General features: G+C 39.6%; 1 protein-coding gene across 3 annotated transcripts in view; it reads left to right on the top strand.

Annotated features, from left to right (window-relative positions):
* The window catches only part of MBP (myelin basic protein), a 102,786-nt gene that overhangs the window by 40,777 nt on the left and 41,482 nt on the right, over positions 1 to 20,527 (top strand). For 2 of the 3 annotated variants that reach the window (XM_072330063.1, XM_072330064.1), the window contains exon 3: positions 11,092 to 11,182. In XM_072330063.1, coding sequence (XP_072186164.1) covers positions 11,092 to 11,182 — 91 coding nt within the window. Of the gene's footprint in view, positions 1 to 11,091; positions 11,183 to 14,087; positions 14,430 to 20,527 lie in introns of those variants that run through there. The other variant, XM_072330065.1, reaches the window with a different exon arrangement.

Raw genomic sequence — 20,527 nt, 5'->3', positions numbered from 1 at the left:
ACGTATGAACACTGTGAAAGGGAAATGATCATAGCAGTAAAAGGGGATGCCTCCTTTTCTGCAGAGCAGAAAACAAATGTTCAGAAAGTTAGGAGAGTGCGCATTTCAGTGTTTGTTCATTGGCGATAGGATGATTTTTCCTACTCATGGAGAAAATACTTGATGTTTTCCTCTGTTCTAGTAAGTTGTTATATTTAATTATCACTGACAGCTATGATTTAACATTTAGTCTACCTGAGACTTTCAGTGGCCTGCTGCTAGGAAGGTCTGCCCTTCATGGAACTGAGGGTGACCAGATCCCTGGGGTGGTGCTGTAGCTTTCTGAAAAGGTAGTTACTCCTGCCAAATAATTTTCACTGTCAAAATTCAACATTCAGTTTAAGCTTTATGTTGCCTCCTGTTGATTGTCTGATACAAAAGTTGAAGTTGATAATAGCTGATAGACAAAGTCTCTTCCTTCAAATGGTGAATTTTGTATTTTAAAACATAGTGCTAGAGAAATGTGGTTGAGTCTTTATTCACTGGGTTTCTTTGAAGGAGTGAGAAACCTTTTATGCTACGAAGGAATAAAGATGTTCTACAGGAAGCATTATTGATAAAACATTTTCTTTTAATTAATTAATTTATTTTTTTAATTGAGTTGCGGCTTTCTGATTTAATTTGAAGGGGGAAGAGAACAGACAAACCAGACTGACTACCTGAAACCATTTCTCTCCTCCTTCTGGCTGGCCTTGCTTGATCACAATCCAGTGTTGATTTAAGCTTCAGTTTTGGAGCCCTTACAAAGCCATATACTTTTGAAGTGAACAGGACGTGTGTACATTTGTATAAGTTTCCTTAAGTAGGAGTTGAACTGTTTGCTACAGTTGCACTCTATTTTGTGCCTTTATCAGTTTCCTTCTACTACAAAGCCTTATTGCCAGCTGTATTTCACAATGGATATATGAAAAAACTATTTACACATGGAAATGGGCAATCTTGTCTTGATTGTTATGTGATCATAACCCCCATAGAACAAGACATTTGAAAATAATGTCTTTTAGCTGGTGAGTGCATTTATTTGCCCTGCTTGCAGGTCCCATGTGGGAGCACTGTTAAATAACAGTCAGCTTCTTTCAGGATTTTCTTTTAATGTATAAGGCTATTTAAATCAAATAAGGGGAGAGGAAGAACTTGCATCATTCAGCTATACAGTCCAGCCTTTTCTATTTTAGCAGGATGAATGGGGCCATAGGAAAGCCTCGTGGTCTTCACTTGGCTTCTCTCCTGGCCTTAAGAAAGATGCACACGTGGGGGATGGGGCAGCAAAGAGCTGAAACTTTTTGTTTTTTCTGGGCTAAAATATTTTGCCGCTTGAAAAGACAGAAGAGTCTTTTTTTCTCACCAACAACAAAACACAACTGACCATTTTGGAACTGGAATAAGCTATAAAATCTATTCAGTAATTTTCAGTAATTTAATAGCTTTGGCCTGGAAGTAAATTTCATAAGACGGGATTGTCAAGTGATGTAAAGCACTGAGATTGCTTTTGCTTCCACATCATTATATAAGGATAAAATCACATAGCAGCTTGTGGGTTTTCTTTTCTCATGAGCTAAGATTTTGGAAATTAAAATTAAGTTAAATTCAAGAGGTTGAAAGTCCATGATTGGAGTTTAGTGGAAGTTTCCAGGCATGTTTTCTGCTCATGATATTAAGCTCAGAGAGGATCTGAGTTAGTCTGATAGATTGCTACAAGTAGAACAGTGACTGTTGTGAATGTTAAAATGTGCCTACTCCTTTTGGTACCCTCTTAACACAGACCAAGCACTAAGAGGTTACTCATGTTATTCAGTAAAGTCCACCTTCAACTGCCTGTAGAGATAACCTCAAGGTATACACTGTCATATGTATTTTGTACCCTGATGTACTAGTGCATCATAAAATGATTTAAGATTATAGTGCAATAAGAATAATGCATTACATGCATACAATGAATTAAGAATAAAATTCCCCAAGTGAAATGGTAGCCTGCCTGAAATCCGGTCTGGTGCTGGGGAGCTGAGCAGAGCTCAACTGTTGTCAGGAGCTGCTTTTCTTCTGCGTGTGTCTAGTCGGCACAACTATGCTTCAGCTCTTTGTAGCTCACAATTGCATGTGTTCTGTTTTGCTTTTGGAAGCCTGCAGAGTTAACAATTTACACTGACAAGCTAAACCTTCCATATTTCCTCATAACAATGGTAATGCTGGTTTCATAGTCGAAATGTCAGTTGTGTAGCCTTATTGTTTGTTTGCTTTTTGTCAAAAATGCCTGTCCGCTGTCAGTTAAAGAGCTGCAAAAGTAAGAAGGTTTTCACAGCTGAAGGCCAGAAAAGAGGTTTGTTACTGAGAAAGTGGCAGACTGATCTATTTCTGTTAGTCTTGTAACCTTCTTAGGTTTGACGTTTCTACACTGCATATGTCAAGGATGCTCCATGGGAACTTACGTTTCTAGACAGGTTTTGTTCTTTTGAGTACTTTAAGTCCATGTAATACATTTCCCCTAACAAAGAGGAAGAAACTTTGATTTAGCTACATATTTTCAGTGCCTTTGATGCTCAATGCTGCTGTGCAGAGGTGCACACACAAGTGCTGTGCAGTGATCCTTGCAGCAATGTTTTGAAGTAAGTTTGTACCACTGTGGAATGCTGTGCTGCACCATGCTCTGCACAGTGAGCTGCCATCTGCTTTACCTTGCTTCTCTCTTCCTGTGGGTAAAAGGGGCAAACCTTCCACAGCCAGGCCTCTGTGTAGACCTCGACTATGGAGTCAGAGCTGAGGATCTCAAATAGCTTGTGCAGTGAGTGACAAGTGTTATGCAAGACTACTACCAAACTCAAACCCATGATACAAGAAGATTGGTGTGCAAGGCTGAAAGCTAATTTTTGTCTGAAAAACAAAATACTCTTAATCCTATGTCCCTGACTGGTGAATTTAGTTTGCACTGTTTTGATGGACACGGCTTTGCTTATTTTTCTTTAAGTGTTGTGCCTTGTTCTGTCACTAGTTGCTAGTTTTTGCATATCTGTTGTATTTTGTCCTTTTAGCACGCATAGTGTTCAGACACTTAAGTGACTTTTGTCTTCTGGTGTATCAGGTATTTGTAATCATTTTTAAAATACTTTTATATATATGAAGTTGAAGTATATCGATGGTTTCACTAGCAGGAGGAAATAGAGTTGTTTTTGTGCACTTTTTCTTTATTATTGCTCTTCAGAAAGACCTCTTGTGGTGGCATTTGAAAATTACTAGGCCTCTGTATTTCAGTGCTGCCCTGGTTTGATGTACTTATGAAAGAAAGATTCTGAGAGATTTCAAGTTGTAGCATTGACACTGCATTTCTAACTTACATCATATCGTTGTATTGAAAAAAGAGGGAGTGAAATATTTGTGTTTCTTCAACATGGGGCTAAAAGTAATGCTTGAAGGAGCCAAAATTGAAAAAGACTATATCTGCATAGATTAAAGGAGATGAGTGGCCTGGGAAAACAACAGTGTTGATGACTGTTCTTCAGACTACCTTGGAAATCTGCTTAAACACCTTTGGCGAAAGAGATTTGCTTTTGTGCTCAGAGTCCAAAGTTCCTGCTTAGCTCAACAAGGATTGTTACAGCTCCTATGATTCATTAGATTAAATGTCCGTGAGGTATTGTTCACTGTGGCACTTGAAGAAAAATGCTTGGGTTTGGAGTGAGGAATGTATGTTCTTTAATTACATTAGTGTCAGGTCAAGTGCTCTGGAGGTTATCAAAAGCCAGTGTATTTCCACGAACAATATTGGAGCCTTATAGTGATCTTCACAGCTTGGTATTGGCTGTGCTAGTGGGCTTATTGTACAGCTGATGTGCCTTGCCATGTCTGATATGAGTGGGACCAGGAGGGGAAATAGCGATTCACTTTTCTGTCTGCACTTGCCCTCATTGGCTATGATTCACGTTCAGGTTTCCTGTGTATGGTTTCAGCATTAGTGTTGCATAGAGTGAAAGACATGTGACAGGATTCTTGCTTCACATCGAAAATATTGATCTGAAGCATATTTTTGTGTCTTGTCTTAACTTGTTTTTCGAATTCCATGCTGCTTTATGAGAATTGCCAATACTGTCAGTGTCTCAGTACCTACAGAGCAGTAACTGATGCAGCTTTTTCCTCTCCTTCTGCCCCTTGGATACAAGAGTCTGTTTGCTATTGCAGAGAGGCTACTAAGATGATGTAGGACTTGGAAGATAACATGTATGAGGAGCAGTTGAGGTCCCTGTGTTGGCTCAGCCCCATGGGAATGGCATGGAGGGAGGGGCAGCTGGGGGTGAGGGACAGAGTCTGCACCAGAGGTCGGTGGGCATGGAACAGGCTGCACAGGGCTGTAGGCACAGCACTGAGCTGCTGGCATTCAAGGAGCGTTTGGACACCATTCTCAGACATAGTGCTTGAATTTTGGGTGTTCCTGGATGCAGCCAGGTGTTGGAATCTGGACCTTGTGGTCCTTTCCAACTGGGGATATTCCATGATTTTCGCACCTTCTTTCCAAATGCAACTATCCTGTGTCAGTGGATTGAACACAGGAAATGTAAGCAGTTATTTTCTCCCTGTGGCATGCCTGAACCTCCCTTTTCAGCATTAAAGAATACATTATGGACTATAAAGGCAAATTAGCAGCTTACCGTGGATCTGTAAATTGTTTTTATCTCTTGTACTCTGTTTTGTGCTGGAAAGATTTAGGCCAGTTAGAAAATGTTAAGAACTCTGGAAAAGGATTCTTTTCTCAAAATGAAACAGAATTGCTATGGAAGCAAAATGTTTTGTATATTAACCAAGTTTGTGAAAATGTCCTTTTTCAAAAGGCATTTGTCTGCCTGGAGGGTTAGTGATGGGACCTTTCTGTTTGAAACTTTTGAAGTTCTTCAGCTGGGGACAAGAGCAGCCTTAGTACTGTATTGCTAAAGCTGAGATTTCAGAGAAATGGAAAGTTGTCCTTGGAGTACTTTATCCATCCCTGTCACTTTTTCATCTCAGATGATATTTTGACATGCGGGAACATAAAAATGTGCTGTATAGAAGTCACCGAATAGAGAATATTAAAAGTATTGCATTTCAGAAATGGGAGGTAAAGGATCTGTAGAAATGAAAACTGAATTGACAGCATGAGGTCTACTAGAAAACTGGAGATCATGGTTGTGATTAGCTGGCTGTTTGAAAAAGTACTTTATTTATTTGAAAATTATTGGGAAAATTTTGACATTTTAATTGCTGGTGGGGAATGAAGAAGGATCTGTTGTAAAAGTTCCCTGGAGCATTTTCAATAACTCAAAGCTCTGGAGATAATATGAGCCCAAGTTCTGTCTGGCATAACTGTGTTGTATGTGATGGCAGTAGCCTCACTTGAGGAAGTGTGTATGAGTTTCTGTATTAATGAAATGGATTACGACTCTCTATAGTTAAGAGGAATAAATGGCTGACTTCAGGAAGGTGCTTGAATACATTATTAATCTAGGTACAGAAGATCTGTGGCCACTTGGAGAAAGACAGGTGGTATGCCATGAATTCTTGCTGTACAGGGTTGTCCACAGTATGTTCGATTGTGTGGTACTGGTGGAGTCCTTGAAAAGGAAATAATATGAAACTTTTCTTACTCATTCTAATGAGGCTTACATGGTAGTACTGCTGTTAGTACTTAATCTGGGGATGCAGAACATGATGACAAAGTAAAAGGAAAATTATCCCTGTTAAGAGGGACTGTAGCCCTGCAACTCCTACCTATTTCAGCCATATTCTTTACTTAGAAAAATGTTTGTGTGTTTCAGATTTACTAATGATGATAATGCTTCTCTATCATGTTATCATGTTAAACTGCAATGTATCTATGATTTAAAGATTTACTTTTCTTCTCCTGCTGGAACTCTGGAAGGTTGCTGAGAAGAGGCAATGTGTATAATGTCCTAAGGGTGAACTGTAACCTGGCCAATGTGAATCCATAATGTAAATATTAAATGGAATGCAGCCTTACATTATAGAAATAAGATGAATATCACTGCAGAAGTGGAATATCAGGAATGGTTTTCTGAGTTCTTCAGTTGAGCCTGGAGTTGCGTGATTTACTGCTATGGTTACAGATTACGTTATTAAGATTATTGTTGCCTGCAGCGATTTATACTTTTTCAGTTCTTCCAAAATGGAGGCTTATTGGCAGTTAAATCAGTTTTCATCTGCTTGAAATTTTTGTCTGTCTTTTGAGGTGGTGTCAGTTGTTTGTATTAAAATATTTTTTGTAAATCTAGCATAGAGGAGGAATCACATGTTTTACCACATTAAGTGCAGGGAAGGTAACCTCCTGTGGGCAGTAGCAAGTGAAGAAAAGATGTAAATGGACAGATGGCTATGATGCCAAAGCAATTGTTTGTGTATACACAGTTTGTGGAGGGTTGTTGTTTTTTATCCCTGCAGTTATAGCTTTTGATTTCAGTGTTGTACTGAAAATAAAGGAAACTTAAGTCTATTCTAATTTCTGCAGTTGAGATTGAGCTAATGCACTGTCTGGTTGTAAGAGACAGAAATGGGAATGTGAGAACTATCCATATAAATAGTATAAAGATCTACTTTGAATAGGATTGTATCTATCATTTTCTCTTTTGGATATAATACTAATCCTTCTTAAATACTTATTTGGTTTCTGATGAGAAGTTTTGACGTATCTCTGTGTTTTTCCTTTGCAAAATGAAGTCCTGAAGTAAAAGTTGTATAGTTGAAGTAAAAGAAGCAAGACCTTCCTAAATAACATGCAAAAATGGCAAAGTAGCTTAGAAGTTGGCTTAAGTACTCAGGAGTACAATCCTTCATTTCTGAGTCCTCTCTTGAGGAAATAAGCTGCTTCAGTAAATGCAACATGCTTTCTTGTACTTTCTAACCTGATCCATTGCTGCACGGTTCATTGTAACTCATCATTTCTTAATATTTCCCATTCAGGTAAAGATCTCTTAAATACACATTGATAGCAGCAAAATAATAATAATTTTTAAAAAGCCTTCTTGCACTAATGTGTGTGTACATAGCCAGAATATGATTTTGTTGTTGGTATTAGTTGGTGGCAAATATTTGGATAGCTACCAGTTATTTCTATATTTACCTATCAAAATTCTTAAATGTTATGTAACATGGAGACTGCAGTGTTCACTTGCTCATGACTATAATGCAATGCAACAGCTGTGATGGAAAGCAGATAAACTGAGTCACAAGGAAATAGTGGTCTGCTACAATGGGAAACCGGGCCAATAGGTCCTCTGGTTTCTCTGCTGATATCAGAGCAGCTGCAGGGTTGGGGACATCTTTGTCAGTTCCCTGAGGTGCAACACATGCAAAGTACTTGTCTCATCTCAGGACTTGAATTCCAGTTTGAAGCAAGTTTTTTATATATTCATAGTGATACTTTGGGGAGAGAGAGAGAGAGAACATCTGTGAACTTATTTAAATATGAAATCATATAATCATAGAATTGCTCAGGTTGGAAAAGACCTTAAAGATCATCAAGTCCAACCTCACCCAACTGTACTACCCTAACTCTAACAACCCTTTACTAAATCATGTCCCTGAGCACCACATCCAAATGGTTTTAAACACATCCAGGGATGGTGACTCAACCACCTCCCTGGGGAGCCTATTCTCTAATGTTTTTCCTGATATTCACCTAAACTTCCCCTGGCACAGCTTGAGGCCATTTTGCCTTGTTGTGTCACCAGTGAGAAGAGACCAACCCTGCTCTCACTGCAGTCACATTTTGGATGTTTGAAGGGAGCAATAAAGTTTCCCCTTAACCTCCTTTTCCCAGACTAAACAGCCCCAATTCATTCAGTTGCTCCTCATAGGGCATATTCTCTAAGCCCTTCACAAGCCTTGTTGCCCTTCTTTGGACCTGCTCCAGCACCTCAGTGTCCTGTCCTTTCTGTACTGACGTGCCCAAAACTGAACACAGTACTCAAGATGAGGCCTCACCAATGCTGAGTACAGGGACAAGATGACTTCCCAAGTCCTGCTCACCACACCATTCCTGATACAAGCCAGGATGCCACTGGCCTTCTTGACCACCTGGGCACACTGCTGGCTCATAATCAGCTGACTGTCCATCAGTACACCAAGGTTCCTTTCTCTCAGGCAGCTTTTCAGCCACTCCTTTCCAAGCCTATAGGGTTGCCTGTGGTTGTTGTGACCAAAATGCAGGACCTGACAGTTGGCCCTATTGAAACTCATACAGTTTACCTTGGCCCATCGATCCAGTCTATCCAAATCCCCCTGTAGTATCTTTCTACCCTCCAGCAGATCAACACTCCCTCCCTTCTTAGTGTTGTCTGCAAACTTACTGAGGGCACACTCAATCCCCCCATCAAGATCACTGATAAAGATATACAGATATATAGGTATAGGATGTAAGGATATGTAGGTCCAAATCTGATATAACCAATAGTTATATAAAGTAAACTTATTCTGCTAGTCTGTCCTGAAAGTGCATTGAGTGCTCAACCTGAAAGTCAGATCTAGATAGAATTATAATGCTTGGTACAAAGGAGCTTTATTTTATAATCTGCCGCTAGCACTTTGTAACTGTAGGTAATGAATCCATCCTGGCACAGCTCAAGCACTGTAAAGGAATAAGTTTTGAATTGTTCTGTCAATCGTTTGGAGAGGCTGAGACACCTGAAATTTTTAGGATACTGGAAGAAAGAATTAAACAGATGGGTATATCTTGCCTTTTAAAAATCTGTTTTGTAGTAGAAATTGTCTTTAGAATATCTGGATCATTAATCATTCTTTTTCAGTGATTTTTCATGTGTCATATTTGGTTATAAAATTGTAGCTATATCAGTAATAATGACATTTTAATTTCAATGCGAATAATAAAGCAAAATAAGTATTTTTAAGGCTTTTTTTTTTCTTTTCTTTTTTTTTTTTTTTTAGGGCTAGCATTTTGTTTAAGGAGCTATGCCAAAGAGATTTACATCCTGCCATGTCTTGTCATGTTTTAGACTTATATTCTGAGGCAACTTTTCTGTTGACATCTTGGAGCTGACATCTGTCAACACCAGCAATGCAGCTTATCCAGGGAACCTGAGCTACCATGTAGTTTTCACTGTGATTTAACTCAACCCAAAATATCTCAGTACTTCATTTATCTGACTTAGCTGAGAATGCCAAAAACATGTTTTTAGAGGAATGGATGTTAACATCTCCCTAGAAAGTACATAGTATGACAAATCATTTGTAGTCACTGTCTACTGAGTATGTGTTGCCGCATGTTCATGACCCAGGTATTTCCCATGAAGAACAATAACATGGGAAATAGCAACTCTTCTCCTTCGGCTTTAAAGAGCAGTAAGAAAAGATCAGTACCTGTCATTTCAAAAGCATAGGCATACCACATTCCTTTTTCTTTTCCAGCTCATATTTAACTCCTTCTAGCAATATTTAATATTGCATCAGTCAATTCATATCCTTCACTCATGAGCTGCACTGCTGCAAGCATATACATTTCTTCTGAGTACCTAATTCAAACATGCTGAAAACATGAAGCGCTTCTTTTGTTTTTAGAGTTCTGTGTAGTAGCAATATAACTTTAGAACTCAGTGTTCCATGAGTTAGGTCTTTTCTTTTGCAGCTTTCAGTCTTTTTTAATTAGGAGCTGAAATGCTTTGAATTCTGGCAGCTCAAATTCTGAAACTGTTGGCTTATCTTTGGTCTCAGGTTAACACTATGTATTTAATTGGCAAATTTGTTTCAGAACTAATTAAGTGCTTGTGCTTCAGATGGTCATTTAGTTGATTAAGGACTTAAGAATGGCTGCTATCAAGCAGTAGAACCTCTCCTTAGCTGGTTGACATTTCTTCTGTCAGGAGAAATATTTTTGCCCTGTGTTCTTGGTCCAGTATGTCAACAGTGGGAAATGTCAATAAAAAGAAGGAGAACTATGAGAGGGAAAGGTGGAAACTTGAAAGTCTGTCATAGTTTTTCAGTATCTCACTTCTATTCTGCCTAATTTAGATGTCTTCCATAGTCCTATAGAGGGTGGTCATTTGGACAAAATAAGAGTGTGAATTGTAAAGTGCTGTTTTAAACTCATTGCTGCTAGCTGAGATTCAAAGTGTGAGATAGGAGGAAGGGTGACCTTACTGCTGTATGAGTGCAAAGCTGTTTTTACAGAAATTTCTATCTCTGACAAACTTATTAAAATAATCTCTAGCAGAAATCTTAAAAAGTCCATAAATCAAATGTTTGATAAGGAACTGGATCTGCTAAATTCTTATTACGTAGAATTGTTCTGAAGAGTTTAGAAATGCCATTTCCACTGTGCCCCTCTCCTCCCAGTCAACTTTAAATAAGATGGATATGAAAGCTGTATTTGATCTTATTTGCTTATGTTTTTACAAAGACCAGGTCTTCAGTGATGGCTAGGCCCATAAGAATACTGATTTCAATAAGAGTTTTGCCAATGGCATTAGAGCTTCACTTACATTCTCTTTCCAGTGCATTTGGTGAATAGACAGGTGAAGCAAACATAGTAGATGTCTGAGCAAGGTATCAAAGATGCACAGCTTTGTTTTGAATATATGTATATATTTATCTCCCACACACACATAAGCACATCCAAGTTATATGCTGTACACTGACAATGCTTTTGTTAGCATGCCAGCTAAATGAAGTATGAGATGGGAGAGGAGCAATATGCTTATCAAATGTGATGGTTTGACTTTAAGTTGAAGTGCAAGAAAATAACTAATGAAGATACTGTGTAATTTTCTCTTACTGTTTCATTATTGAGTCTTAAGAAACAATGACTGTAAAGATGGGGAAAAAAAAAGGTAAATGAAAGTTCTATTTAAAACACTCAACAACCTCCCCACCCCCCAAGAGTTTTTCCTCAATATTTTGCAAAAACACATATACGTGAAATTAAGAAGATGGAAAAACCCTTCATGTTAATGCTTCTGTGTTCATTTAAGAATGTGATTCTTGCATAATTAATATGTTTGAAGAATGTTTCTGGTTAGCGACCTTAAAAGATGACTTGATCTCAAAGAGTGGTTTGTTTTACAGAGTGCTGAAACCAAGGTGGAGGAAGCAGCTAAGGAGAGTCCAAAAGCAGCAAGACTAACACAGCAGTCTTCAGAGGACAACGAAGTATTTGGTGAGTTACTCAGACCATTGGAAAATATTACTTGATCAGTTAGTTTTGTATGTATGTTGTTGTGTAGGGCTTTTTTTCTTTTTTTTTTTTTTTTTTTTTTTTTTTTTTTTTTTTTTTTTTTTTTTTTTTTTTTTTCTGAGAAACAGCAAAAATGTCTTGTCATCTACTGACTGTTAGTAAAGAGCATCCGGGTATGGGCAGTACAGCTCCAAAAAGAAGTGGAAAGGCTGAGGAAAAGACCAAGAAGAAAACGGGGGATCAACGGTCTGGAACATATATCTGAAGAAAGATTAGTATTTGGTTACTGTAGAGAAGAAAGATTGAATGCAAGTGTTTAAATTAAGGGTGGTGTACAGTGAGAGGGAAAGTCATCTTTTCTCTGTCCATGATGGATAGAACAAACAGTGATTTCTTCAAATTGTGGTTGGGTAGGGGAATCCTAAAACAAATACTGAAACACTGGCATGCATCATCTTAGCAGATAGAGATTCATCATCATGGGCCTTTAAAAGCAAGTTAGATAAGTTACTGTGTAAACTGATACAATATAGTTCCACTTGTGGCAGAAGTGGATAGGCTAACTATCTGATCAACTATGAGGTCATTAGATTTTAGATGAGCTCCTCTTGCTGGCTTGCTGCGACTAATTCCACACATCCCACCCCCCATAGGTTTTGCTGATAGCTTTCATACCACATAAGAAAAGGCCAGATATAGTTTTATTCTGCATTAAGATTTGGAAAACTGGGAGCAAACCTTTGTTTTTCTGACTTTATGCTGACTTTATGCTAATAGAACTCCACAGGTAGAAAGCAATAGCCTAAAGTTCCTGGAAGGGCTAAAGGTTTGTCAGTAAGTGTATGTAACGTTTAGCTCCGTCATGTTTTGGCATGTAAACTACAACTGTAAAAATCATGTGGATTTTATTAAGGCTGACTAACTTAACATTTTGGATGATTCAACTACTTATGAACATGGTAAGGAAATATTCTCCCTCTTTCGAGGTACAGTAGGAGTGGAGCACCAATAACTAAATCTTTCTTACTATATGTGGAAACAATGCATATCCATTTAGACAGGCTTTGGCTAAAATCTGCTTTCCTGTATGAATTAATGCAATGTGATTAACACGTGAGCCTGAATTCCCTGTATGAATGCTTCCAGCACTGATCAGATATTGCCAGAGGCTGAAGAATCCACGAGTGGAGTGGACGTAAGAAGTAGGTTTACGCTTCATTAATTTTGTGGTGAGATTATTACCTCATTTCCTCTACATCTGCTCCACTAGTCATTTGCAGTAGATCCGGTTCTACTGGTTACGGAGCCCCACGGCACTGTATTATGCATGTCCCAAACTATGTCCTTTCTCAGTGTGAATCTCTCCAGCACTCTTCCTGTGAGAAAGATGGAGACACTAAGGAGGGAGAAAACAGCCAACTTCTTTCTACCAGCAAAAACTCAGGCCTTTACAGTGCCTCTGGGACCGACATTAGACTGATCGCTAGCCCCAAATTACTGTATCAAACTAAACTAGCACTTGATTGTACAGACCTGTCCCATGTGGAGATGGTGAACTTAAAGACAAACAAACAAAACCCACAAAACAAAACAACAGGAATTAAAATAGTGGAGTTCACTGTTGGTGGAGTTATATTCACACTACAGTGATTTTACAGTGATGCACAACCTTGCTGTAAATTATTTTGCTAATTTAAAAAGTGGGCATGCAGTCAGCTTCCTAAATGCTCTTTAAAGGTAATGATTTACTAACAAATTGCTAAACATTTCCATGTCCCAAATTTGTAAACTGAACTGCTTATCTAAGATAAGCAAGAAATCAACCTTTGCTAGCTAGCTTGGTATCACGAGGAGGAAAACTTCTTTCCAAATCCAAAAAGAAGTCATCATCTTTTATCAACCCTTTTACCACTTTACAAATGGAAGTCTAGTTTGTTTGCTTTCTAAATTAGATTAAAGCTGTTAAGAAGGAAGAGGCAGTATGGACCAAATAGCCTGTAAACTGGTTAAGTGAAGAATTCAAAGTAGGCACCTTCAGTGTGAAGCTCTCTGAGAGTCAGGGAAGAAATGTGTTCAGATACAAGTTTCATGTGTCTGAGAATGGCACTGCTGTATGAAACTGCCTTATCCTGCAGTTCTGGGCAAGTTTTTTTTTAAGAGATTCAGATCCATCTTGTAGAAGGTAAATGATTACAAGCTTCAGACAGCTTTCCCTAGGTGAGGTGTTTGTTTTATAGTCTCCTCCCTCTGTCCTGATGCATTTCAAGCCATCCTTCATTTCTTCTTTCTTTTTTTCTCTATGGTGAAGTTAATTATAATGAGTGTCAAATGTGCACCAGTGGCAGGTTAATTTAGAGCACTTCTAGTCAAAGAGCTGAAGCTATTCCTAGGAATTTTAAATAGCCTCTAGTCTTTTTGACAGACTGCAGCACAGGGTGTTCGTGTTTTTTTGTTTTTATCCATGAATCACTGTCTTCTGTGCTTGCTTTATTCATTTTAGACAAAAATCACTATCTGTGGCTTTTTTCAGGACAGTGCCATCTCCTACAGAAAAAGAGGAATCAGTGAATTTAATTCCTGCCTGAAACAGCCCCTTTTGGACAGGGGATGCTCATGCGTTGATTCCTGTTGTACTTCTTCCTTGCTGTGCTTTTCTGTTCAATGCATGAGCTCAAGGGGTTCAGAAGAACCTGCACCCCCCGGGGTCCCTGTGGCTGTCCCTCTATTCTTAGCCACCCGGGGGCAGCAACTGCCAGTTCCCTGCAGCCAGTAGCTTGTGCCTGGACAGCCACAGCAAAGCAGGCAGCAATCTTACTCCATTCTTATTTCCCCCCTTTCTAGCGTTAGTGTTGTTTTGGACCAGTGGAAAATGTGATCTGTCAGAAGGGAACCTTTGTACTGCAGACAGCACAGAAGACGTGCTGTTCCTAGTGGTTGTTATATGGAGTTGTTGTCAGGGAAGAATTTGCTTCTAGAGAAAGTGTGGTTTCTGCACTGCTTATTGCTTGAGTGTTGTTTTGGAGGGAGGCACAGTGTTATTGATTGAAAATGCTGTGGTAATAAAGAACCAGGTGTGGATATCTCTTTCATGTCTGCTAGACCCGGTAGTGCTCTCTGTAAATACAAGTAAAGATCGATCCACTACTGTGAAATGGCCTCTTGGGAAATGAACATGAACGTCTTTGTTTTCTTCTTCATGAGCTGGATCCAGGAATTATTATTTTGGAAGGTATTTTTTGTTTGCTTTGAGTTTTTCCTTTGTTTTCATTTAATATTAGTTTTTATACTGAGATATAGCTGACATTTCCTCAGCAACAATGGAGGCTCATTGTATGAGATGCTTTACTTAAAAAAAGAAGAGCGTCAGAAATGGGCTGTATTTCAGAGAGCTAATTCTCAGAGGTGATGAGTTTTTAACACAGAGTAAAGAAATGGAGCCTAAGGGTAAGGATATGGAAGTAAAAGGGAATTGAGTCTGTATGGTAGTCCTATGTGTAACTATCAAATTCTGAATTAACAGGAGTTAGTTTTGTTTGTGCACTGAAAGGATTTGCTTGTGACACCCAACAGGGTTCTGTTGTCTGTTCTAACACTGAATATTCATCTGTGCTGTGGATCTATAATGTGCTGCTTCAAACTTCTGTTGAACTTGCATGTAGTCAACATGATTACAGTTGCAACTAGTATGTAGTCAGAAAAGGGTCTTGAATGACTCAGTATAGGAGAGAGAAAGGAAATGGCTGGGTAGAGCACTGTGCATTTAAAGGTATGGATCAGGAGTTACTGTGCTGGCTTTGCTTGTAAAGGCAATTATAAAATTATGTGTGGGTTTTTTAGATCCACTGCTGCTATTGTGAGGCAAAAGCAGGGGACCAGACTGACTGTTGCTGGCTAGAAGGATGGGACCTTCATTTGTACAGTCCTCTGAGTTGGAGAAGGACAACTTCAGACTTCTATAGATACTTCTACTGGGATGAACAGCATAAAATTACAAGAAGTTCTCCATGTAGGAACTGTGGCATTTTGACAGCAAGTTCTCCTCTCTGATAGCAATGAAGAGTTAATGTACTAACTAGCATTTTAACAGTTTTTTAACAAAAGCAAAAAGGCAAAATTGACTTTTTTTTTCCTGACAATGCCTGGATTGTGGAGTTTTTTCCCCCTTTCCCTGAAGCAGGAGGTAAGCTCTGCTGTGAATTTGTCAAAGCAACACTGAGCAGAGCATTGTCTGTTGTTCTGCCATTTTTAGCTGCAGCTCTGGGTTAGGTTCCAAGGTCGCTTTTGTATGCGCAGCTCAGGGAAATAGCTCAAAACTGTGCAGTCAGCACAATTCCACAGCAACCCTGCCTGACCCTGGTTCATTACTTATGCTGACACCCACTTCTGTGTCCTACACGTTGAACTCCTGTGGGTATTTGTATAACCCTTCGCAGGTTGAGGAACTTTTGTCTCTACTGGGGTGCCATCTATAATGTTTTGACAGATGCAGGCAATGCTGCTGTTGGTACAAGGGTTACCACAGTTGCTGTCACACCATGTCCACATCTGGAACATTTTTGTGTTTTTGTGGTTTTTTTGGATGCTGATATTGAAGGCAAGGTTCTGTTTTTGGGTTGGGTTTTCTTTCTTTTTCTTATGTTCCCATTCTGTTTGGGATGTAATAACAATAAATAAAGCATATTCCCTGAAAACAGTAGGCAATGTTCATCTCTTACAAGGGGCTGTACAGAATATACTTGGGAGGTGGGCATATATATGATTATGTGCAAAACCTGTATGGAGTTCACACGTGCTTCTAGAATTTGTTTTTGCTTTTATTGTCTCATTTAAAAGGAGAAGGGTCAGAATACAAAAGGAGGAGCTTGAAAGAATTTAGCAGCTCCTGACTACACGATCCCTCTCTCAGGAGGTGATGCAACAGTGATAGGAACTAGCAAAAGCTGTGTGTCACTGTAGTTCAGTGACCTTCTTACAAGGGAGTTTCTCTCATTGTAAACACCACTGACTGTGGGATGCAGAGTATGACTTTAATGAAAAATAATGGCAAGCTGACATGAAAAAATCAATCCTGTGATACAGCAGATTGTTCTAGAATTGATGTTTTAACCATGGTGCAGTTATTCCCTCTGGCATGAGAGGGAAATGGGTGAATTCAGTCTTTCATAGTTTTTCATTATAAGCTTAAGCAACAGTTCTGTTATTCCAGCTGTCTATATATTTCTACTTCCCTTCACCATCTTTTTCCCGTTCCCGATTGCTCGCGAGTCTTGGCCTGCCTGCTTCTGGAGAGCATTTCTTTATCAAAATGGCACCGGAAACACTGGAATAATTTCCTGAACTAGAAAAAAAAAGAGATTTACATTTTAACAAAAAATTGTCATTTTTTCTATGTAGTGGTAAGTAGCTGATGAGCACTGCTTGCATCTTTTTCTTTGGTTTGGTTGTTTGTTTGGTTGTTTTTTGCCTACCTAAAGCTTTTTTTATTATTATTCAGAGAAAGGGTTGAAATTCTGTTCTTGCAAGGTCTTGTGTGTCATAACACTTCTTGCTAGCTGGGCATAGGGGAACCTTTCCCTGTGCCTTATGCATTAGAGAACTGTTGGGGTGGAAAGAGACCCAGAGGATTTCAGATCCAGCAGGTGGTTGACCTTCTAGTTGTTATTTTAGGGTTTGAAGCTTTTTATAAAGTACAAAGATTTGCATTTTGATGCTATTTCTGTAGTTAGTTTGGTTATGGCTCGTTAGGTGACTACTCATCTTTATGGATTTTTCTAATAACAATATTCAAGTTTTATTTCTGGCAACCATTTGATGCATGATGGTAGCTCCTGGGTATCTAACTAGTTAATATGCAAGCACAATTACCATACTACTCTACAGTATCATCTAGACCTGTGAGATTGCCTGCAATATGGCTTTGATGTTTACCACACAATTAGTGCACATGCTGTAGGGCTTTTTAACAAATATGATCCCAGATGGGTTTTTTTTCTGATCTGTACCATACACAACCTGCATGTCTAAAAGAGGCCTGAGGTTTTTCTCCCTGTTATGGGGACTGATTTTGTTACTAGATTTGTTAACATAGGCAGGGACCAGAGCCAAGTGATGCCTTCTGCACTTTCAATAGTGCTGGCCCGATGGTGTGCGCTCACTGTAGTTTATCAACACAGTAACAGTACAATAAATGATTCATGATTTTAATGGTTGCTATACAGCGGGCAGAATCTGCTGAAATTTTTCCCCTTGTTTATTCAGTGAGTCTGTATAAGAGATGGGGGGAAGCACAATAGGCGTTCAACATCCTATTGTTATCCCCAGCACACATTGTGGCTGATTGTAAAAGTTAGGATGGGGAAGGGTTGCCCAGTGTCACATGGTGCTGTGTGGTGATTGAGGCCTTTTGCTAATTAGCTAACCATGAACAGAAGTTATTCCTTTCCAAGTGCATTTTGCTGCCTTTGTCCTGATAGCAGGCTGCAACCCAAGGGAGTTTTCTGTTTGCACAGAAGAAACAGAATCCTTAGTGTTTTCCATTACTGGTCCTTATGTAGCAGTCAGTTTTGGTAAGGCAGGATTTGAGCTGCAAATGAATTACAAGTGCTTCTGAAAGATCTTTATTTTGGAGAAAGTAGCCGGGATGTTGCTGTTGTCCCATTTCCAGTTTGCTGAGCTGAATAAATGCTCAGTCCTGGTTTGAGTGAAATGAGCCATAGAATAATAAGCCATAGAACACTCTGTGGGCCAACTGCTCCACTGTCTTCTTAGCTGAAACAGATGTTGGCATTAAAGTTTAATTACGCTGTGACTCACTTTTGATGTCATGGCTAGAAGAAAACCAGAGTGAATTTCTGTACCATTTATTTTGAGAATATATGCCTAGAAAAATCAACTGGGATTTAAATATATATATATATATATATATATATATATATATATATAAAAGAAAGTAATACAGATATATTTATGTGTATGCCACTTATTGTAAAAACAAACAAACATTCCTCTTATCCAGTCTAAATCTTCACTCTTTAGGTTGAAACTATTTCTCCGTGTCCTATTAGAACAGACCCTGCTTTTCTATACAGATCTTCTTTCCTTTGGCTTCCCTTTAGGTAGAGCTGTGTTCTCAAAAGTATCAAACTCGGTTTGTAATGAACCAAGATGTGAAAGCATTAAAGGGCAAGCTGAGCAGCAGTAAGCCCACCAGGAGCAGGCTATGCCAGAGGAGAAGACAGTAGGCTATAAACACTCTCTGCAAGTTGCGCTCTCATGACCCTGGCAACATAATTTTACTTCTGTGCTGAGTTAATCTACATAATGCTTCAGTCTGTGTATGACATTTCTAACTGTGTCCACAGGACTGAAAATGAATCTGATGATGATGTGGAAAGTGGAGAGGGGAAAGTGCTGACAGGGAGGTACACAGCAGAAAGTCACATCTGAAGTGTCTGTTTTTGGTGAGGAAAATAGAAGTGAAAAGGACCAGTGTACACTGGTGTGCACCCCCTGGTACTTGCACAGAAACATCCTGGTGGTGACAAGACTGCAGTTGCTCACAAGCAGAGAACAGCCATGATAATGCTGCTCTTTATTTCCAGAGCTGTTCAGAGCAGGCTCACTCTCTAGAGCCTCTCGTATAAAAAGCCAATAAAAAACTTGGCTTTCTGTAGACCTTCTAATATTTTTATTTAATTAGAAAAAACCATTTTTCTGCCAATTAGAAGGTATCTCCATCCAACAGGAACTTTAAATTAGCCTGAGTGGTTTAGTAGCTGTCATCTGCAGTAGTTTGGGTGGGTTTTCTTTTGTTTGTTTGACACCTTGACCCCCCGTGCGGCACTACATATATGTTCTGAAAATTTACTTGTATTTTAGCATATTGGGCAAAATTTCCTGAAATAACTTCTCTTATCTGTTTCAAAATACCAAGACATGAAAGCAAACCTGTTTTGATATTCAGGCTGAAAACTCCCTGAACCAAAAGCCATCAGGGTCCCCCAGAAAATGAAAGTTTCTCACTTGTTTCTCCACTAAAGTACTTGGCTCCTTCTATGAGGATGCAGGGCTGGGCAGCATCGTTGTGGACTGCGCAGCCTACAAAGCAGATGAGGTTTAACAAAAGTAAGTGTAGAGTCTTGAACCTAGGGAAGAATAATTGTATGCATCAGTACAGGTTGGGGAGTGACCTGCTGGAGAGGAGCTCTGCAGAGAGGAACCTGGGCGTCCTGGTGGACAACAGGTTGGCCATGAGCCAGCAGTGTGCCCTTGTAGCCAAAAAGGCCAATGGCATTCTGGGGTGCATTAAAAAGAGCGTGGCCAGCAGGTCGAGGGAGGTGATCCTCCCCCTCTACTCTGCCCTGGTGAGGCCTCATCTGGAATACTGTGTCCCGTTCTGGGCTCCCCAGTACAAAAAAGACAGGGATCTCTTGGAAAGAGTCCAGCGGAGGGCCACAAAGATGGTGAAGGACCTGGAGCATCTCCCCTACGAGGAGAGACTTAGGGAACTGGGTCTGTTTAAGCCTTGAGAAAAGAAGGCTGAGAGGGGACCTGATCCAGTTCTATAAATATCTGAGGTGTGGGGGGCAAAGTGGCGAGGCCAGACTCTTTTCAGCAATGTGTGGAGACAGGACAAGGGGAAATGGCCAGAAACTGGAGCATAGGAAGTTCTGCATGAATGTGCACAAATCTTCTTTATGGTGAGGGTGACGGAGCACTGGAATAGGCTGTCCAGGGTGGTTGTGGAGTCTCCTTCTCTGCCTGGATGCCTACCTGTGCGACCTGGTGTAGGGAACCTGCTTTGGCAGGGGGGTTGGACTTGATCTCTGGAGGTCCCTTCCAACCCCTACCATTCTGTGATTCTGTGAAAGGAATGATGAGTGATGAGACTGAACAGAGGAACAACAAATCTGGCTTCAATTTCAAAATCACTGCCCACGAGATTATAGCAGTTTGTATGTAGTGGCCTGGTTTCAGGAGGTAAATTGAATCAGTCTAACTGATTCAGTGGTTGACTCTGAACTCATAAACTAAAATAACATAGAATAATTAAACTAAACTCACAAACAGGATTTTTGGAAAATGAGAATTTGAGGAGGTGAGACTTTTGTGGGCACACTTGGGATTTTGACATTTCATTCCTTTCATACACAACTGTCTCCCCTATTGCTGAAGCATCACAGTCCAAGAGTGGACTTACTATAGCACTATTTTGGTTATTACACATGCTGCAGAAGCACCTAGCTGAGGATTAGGACAGAAGGGGAAGAATATGAGGAAGGCTGACTGCAGCCATCACAGCCCGTGTTTCCTAGAGCAAGTTCCTCC

The sequence above is a fragment of the Excalfactoria chinensis genome, chromosome 2 (genome assembly GCF_039878825.1).
Source record: "Excalfactoria chinensis isolate bCotChi1 chromosome 2, bCotChi1.hap2, whole genome shotgun sequence".
In the NCBI taxonomy this organism is placed as follows: Eukaryota; Metazoa; Chordata; class Aves; order Galliformes; family Phasianidae; genus Excalfactoria; species Excalfactoria chinensis.
The sequence above is the reverse complement of the archived record's forward strand: the minus strand, read 5'-3'. Positions and strand labels throughout refer to the sequence as shown.